The 6,113-nt window shown below is 51.1% G+C and overlaps 1 protein-coding gene across 1 annotated transcript; it reads left to right on the forward strand.

The window, feature by feature from the left end:
* Positions 1–581: 581 nt before the first annotated feature.
* Positions 582–5,817, forward strand: LOC135535977 (methylsterol monooxygenase 1-like; the record flags this gene model as incomplete). The annotated part of the gene is made up of 3 exons (XM_064962381.1): positions 582–730; positions 3,723–3,849; positions 5,663–5,817. Coding segments are annotated over exons 1-3 (389 nt in total), but the record flags the coding sequence as incomplete, so codon positions are not given.
* Positions 5,818–6,113: the final 296 nt, after the last annotated feature.

Here is a 6,113-nt window from a genome sequence, read left to right on the forward strand (position 1 = left end):
GTAGGGAGGGTGTTAGATCCAACAGGTTGTGGAGGGTGTTAGATCCAACTGGTAGGGGAGGGTGTTAGATCCAACTGGTAGGGGAGGGTGTTAGATCCAACTGGTATGGGAGGGTGTTAGATCCAACAGGTAGGGGAGTGTGTTAGATCCAACTGGTATGGGAGGGTGTTAGATCCAACTGGTATGGGAGGGTGTTAGATCCAACTGGTATGGGAGGGTGTTAGATCCAACTGGTAGGGAGGGTGTTAGATCCAACTGGTAGGGAGGGTGTTAGATCCAACTGGTAGGGAGGGTGTTAGATCCAACAGGTAGGGAGGGTGTTAGATCCAACTGGTATGGGAGGGTGTTAGATCCAACTGGTAGGGAGGGTGTTAGATCCAACGGGTAGGGAGGGTGTTAGATCCAACTGGTATGGGAGGGTGTTAGATCCAACGGGTAGGGAGGGTGTTAGATCCAATGGATAGGGAGGGTGTTAGAGTGTTAGATGAAGAAGTGGAAGTTTTAACAATGATACTCCCTCCTTGTGTGTGTGTATGTGTGTGTGTGTGTGTGTGTGTGTGTGTGTGTGTGTGTGTGTGTAGGACAAGCCAGAGACGTGGGAGAAACAGTGGAGGTGTTTCAAGATGCTGCTGTTCAACCACTTCTGTATCCAGCTGCCCATGATCTGTGGAACGTACCACTTCACTGAGTTCTTCAGCATCCCCTACGACTGGGACAGCATGCCACGATGGTGCGACCCACACACACACACAACCTCCCCTACGACTGGGACAGCCTGCCACGATGGTACGACCCAACACACACACACACACAACCTCCCCTACGACTGGGACAGCATGCCCCGATGGTACGACCCAACACATACACAACCTCCCCTACGACTGGGACAGCCTGCCACGATGGTACGACCCAACACACACACACAACCTCCCCCGACTGGGACATACACACCAACACACACACACACAACCTCCCCTACGACTGATACAGCATGCCACGATGGTACGACCCAACACACACAAAACCTCCCCTACGACTGGGACAGAATGCCACGATGGTACGACCCAAACACACACAACCTCCCCTACGACTGGGACAGCATGCCACGATGGTACGACCCAATACACACAATAACCTCCCCTACGACTGGGACAGCATGCCACGATGGTACGACCCAACACACACAACCAACCCCTACGACTGGGACAGCCTGCCACGATGGTACGACCCAACACACACAACCTCCCCTACGACTGGGACAGCATGCCACGATGGTACGACCCAACACACACAACCTCCCCTACGACTGGGACAGCATGCCACGATGGTACGACCCAACACACACAACCTCCCCTACGACTGGGACAGCATGCCACGATGGTACGACCCAACACACACACAACCTCCCCTACGACTGGGACAGTCTGCCACGATGGTACGACCAACACACACACACACACAACCTCCCCTACGACTGGGACAGCATGCCACGATGGCACGACCAACACACACCAACACACACACAACCTCCCCCTACGACTGGGACAGCATGCCACGATGGTACGACACTCCAACCCAACACACACAACCTCCCCTACGACTGGGACAGCATGCCACGATGGTACGACCCAACACACACACAACCTCCCCTACGACTGGGACAGCATGCCACGATGGTACGACCCAACACACACACAACCTCCCCTACGACTGGGACAGCATGCCACGATGGTACGACCCAACACACACACAACCTCCCCTACGACTGGGACAGCATGCCACGATGGTACGACCCAACACACACACAACCTCCCCCTACGACTGGGACAGCATGCCACGATGGTACGACCCAACACACACACAACCTCCCCTATGACTGGGACAGCATGCCACGATGGTACGACCCAACACACACACAACCTGCCCTACGACTGGGACAGCATGCCACGATGGTACGACCCAACACACACACAACCTCCCCTACGACTGGGACAGCATGCCATGATGGTACGACCCAACACACACACAACCTCCCCTACAGCATGTCACAATGGTACGATCCAACACACACAACCTCCCCTACGACTGGGACAGCATGCCACGATGGTACGACCCAACACACACACAACCTCCCCTACGACTGGGACAGCATGCCACGATGGTACGACCCAACACACACACAACCTCCCCTACGACTGGGACAGCATGCCACGATGGTACGACCTAACACACACACAACCTCTACGACTGGGACAGCATGCCATGATGGTACGACCCAACACACACACAACCTCCCCTACGTCTGGGACAGCATGTCACAATGGTACGATCCAACACACACAACCTCCCTACGACTGGGACAGCATGCCATGATGGTACGCCCCAACACACACACACAACCTCCCCACGACTGGGACAGCATGACCCAACACCCACAACCTCCCTACGATGTGCCGACCCAACACACACAACCAACGGTGGGGACAGCATGCCAACACACACACAACCTCCCTACGACTGGGACAGCATGCCACGATGGTACGACCCAACACACACAACACACACAACCTCCCCTACGACTGGGACAGCATGCCCGATGGTACGATGGTACAGATGCCCAGTAACACACACACACAACTCCCCTACGACTGGGACAGCATGCCACGATGGTGAGGCCCAACACACACACAACCTCCCCTACGACTGGGACAGCATGCCATGATGGTACGACCCAACACACACACAACCTCCCCTACGTCTGGGACAGCATGTCACGATGGTACACCCAACACACACACACAACCTCCCTACGTCTGGGACAGCATGCCCCGATGGTACGACCCAACACACACAACCTCAGAGGTAGGCACACATGGTATGACCCTCCACACACCCAGGCCCTACCTGTTAACTCAGTGTCTAGGCACACACACAACCTTCTGTCTACAGCTCCCTCCCCAGGCCCTACCTGTTAACTCAGTGTCTAGGCTGTTCTGTCTATCTCTCCCTCCCCCAGGACAGCCTACCTGTTAACTCAGTGTCTAGGCTGTTCTGTCTATCTCTCCCTCCCCAGGCCCTACCTGTTAACTCAGTGTCTAGGCTGTTCTGTCTATCTCTCCCTCCCCAGGCCCTACCTGTTAACTCAGTGTCTAGGCTGTTCTGTCCCTCTCTCCCTCCCCAGGCCCTACCTGTTAACTCAGTGTCTAGGCTGTTCTGTCTATCTCTCCCTCCCCAGGCCCTACCTGTTAACTCAGTGTCTAGGCTGTTCTGTCCCTATCTCTCCTCCCCAGGCCCTACCTGTTACTCAGTGTCTAGGCTGTTCTGTCTATCTCTCCTCCCCAGGCCCTACCTGTTAGCTCAGTGTCTAGGCTGTTCTGTCTATCTCTCCCTCCCCAGGCCCTACCTGTTAGCTCAGTGTCTAGGCTGTTCTGTCTATCTCTCCCTCCCTAGGCCCTACCTGTTAGCTCAGTGTCTATGCTGTTCTGTCTGCCTCCTCTCCCTCCCCAGGCCCTACCTGTTAACTCCGTGTCTAGGCTGTTCTGTCTATCTCTCCCTCCCCAGGCCCTACCTGTTAACTCAGTGTCTAGGCTGTTCTGTCTATCTCTCCCCCCCAGGCCCTACCTGTTAGCTCAGTGTCTATGCTGTTCTGTCTACCTCTCCCTCCCCAGGCCCTACCTGTTAACTCAGTGTCTAGGCTGTTCTGTCTATCTCTCCCTCCCCAGGCCCTACCTGTTAGCTCAGTGTCTAGGCTGTGCTGTGATAGAGGACACCTGGCACTATTTCCTCCATCGCCTGCTACATCACCGCAGTATCTACAAGCACATCCACAAAGTGCACCACGAGTTCACTGTGAGTACACACACACACACACACACACACACACACACACACACACACACACACACACACACACACACACACACACACACACACACACAGGCAGGCAAGAACACACACAGGCACGAATACACACAAATGCCGATGTGCCCTTGAGCAAGACATTTAACCCTCATTGCTCTGGATGAGAGTGTCTGCCAACGGATCAAAAATGTCAAAAAACTTGTTATAACCCGACTTCTCTCTCTCTCTGTCTCTCTGTCTCTCTAACTCTCTCTCTGTCTCTGTCTCTCTCTGTCTCTCTCTGGACTCTCTCTGTCTCTCTCTTCTGTCTCTCTCTATCTCTGTCTCTCTGTCTCTCTGTCTGTCTCTGTCTCTATCTCTCTGTCTCTCTCTGTCCCTGTCTCTGTCCCTGTCTCTCCCTCTCTTTCTCTCTCTCTCTCTCTCTCTCTCTCTCTCTCTCTCTCTCTCTGTCTCTCTCTCTCTGTCTCTCTGTCTCTGTCTCAATTCAATTCAATTCAAGCTTTATTGGCATGGGAAACATGTGTTAACATTGCCAAAGCAAGTGAGGTAGATAATATATAAAGTGAAATAAACAATAAAAATTAACAGTAAACATCACACATACAGAAGTTTCAAAACAATCAAGACATTACAAATGTCATATTATATATATACAGTGCCTTGCGAAAGTATTCGGCCCCCTTGAACTTTGCGACCTTTTGCCACATTTCAGGCTTCAAACATAAAGATATAAAACTGTATTTTTTTGTGAAGAATCAACAACAAGTGGGACACAATCGTGAAGTGGAACAACATTTATTGGATATTTCAAACTTTTTTAACAAATCAAAAACTGAAAAATTGGTCGTGCAAAAGTATTCAGCCCCTTTACTTTCAGTGCAGCAAACTCTCTCCAGAAGTTCAGTGAGGATCTCTGAATGATCCAATGTTGACCTAAATGACTAATGATGATAAATACAGATACAGCCAAGACGCCCATGATCACTCTGGGTGAACTGCAGAGATCTACAGCTGAGGTGGGAGACTCTGTCCATAGGACAACAATCAGTCGTATATTGCACAAATCTGGCCTTTATGGAAGAATGGCAAGAAGAAAGCCATTTCTTAAATATATCCATAAAAAGTGTCGTTTAAAGTTTGCCACAAGCCACCTGGGAGACACACCAAACATGTGGAAGAAGGTGCTCTGGTCAGATGAAACCAAAATTTAACTTGGAATGGTTCAAAAATAAACATATCCAGGTGTTAGAATGGCCAAGTCAAAGTCCAGACCTGAATCCAATCGAGAATCTGTGGAAAGAACTGAAAACTGCTGTTCACAAATGCTCTCCATCCAACCTCACTGAGCTCGAGCTGTTTTGCAAGGAGGAATGGGAAAACATTTCAGTCTCTCGATGTGCAAAACTGATAGAGACAAACCCCAAGCGACTTACAGCTGTAATCGCAAGGCACTGTATATACAGTGTTTTAACAATGTACAAATGGTAAAGGGCACAAGATAAAATAAATAAGCATAAATATGGGTTGTATTTACAATGGTGCGTGTTCTTCACTGGTTGCCCTTTTCTCGTGGCAACAGGTCACAAATCTTGCTGCTCTGATGGCACACTGTGGAATTTCACCCAGTAGATATGGGAGTTTTTCAAAATTGGATTTGTTTGTAATCTGTGTAATCTGAGGGAAATATGTCTCTCTAATATGGTCATACATTGGGCAGGAGGTTAGGAAGTGCAGCTCAGTTTCCACCTCATTTTGTGGGCAGTGAGCACATAGCACATCCCCCCCCCCCTTGTGTCTGTAGGCTCCATTTGGCATGCAGGCAGAGTACGCCCACCCAGCTGAGACAGTGATCCTTGGGTCTGGGTTCTTCATCGGCATCATGGTGTTCTGTAACCACGTGACGTTGTTATGGGCCTGGGTCGCCTTCCGCCTGCTGGAGACCATCGACGTACACAGGTACACACACACACACACACACACACACACACTACTGGAGACTATTGAGGAGGCAGAGGTGTAGTGGAGAGTAAACACCGCTAACACTCCTTTTTTTTTCCTATTTGTGGAAAAATGCATATCTACTTTACTCACCACCACCAGGGATCTGCAGCTCTCCCTGCCTGTTGTTCTCTGGTCTGACCACCAGGGGTCTGCTCCAGCTCTCCCTGCCTGTTGTTCTCTGGTCTGACCACCAGTTGGGGTCTGCAGCTCTCCCTGCCTGTTGTTCTCTGGTCTGACCACCAGGGGTCTCC

Source organism: Oncorhynchus masou, unplaced genomic scaffold (assembly GCF_036934945.1).
Source record: "Oncorhynchus masou masou isolate Uvic2021 unplaced genomic scaffold, UVic_Omas_1.1 unplaced_scaffold_5392, whole genome shotgun sequence".
In the NCBI taxonomy this organism is placed as follows: domain Eukaryota; kingdom Metazoa; phylum Chordata; class Actinopteri; order Salmoniformes; family Salmonidae; genus Oncorhynchus; species Oncorhynchus masou.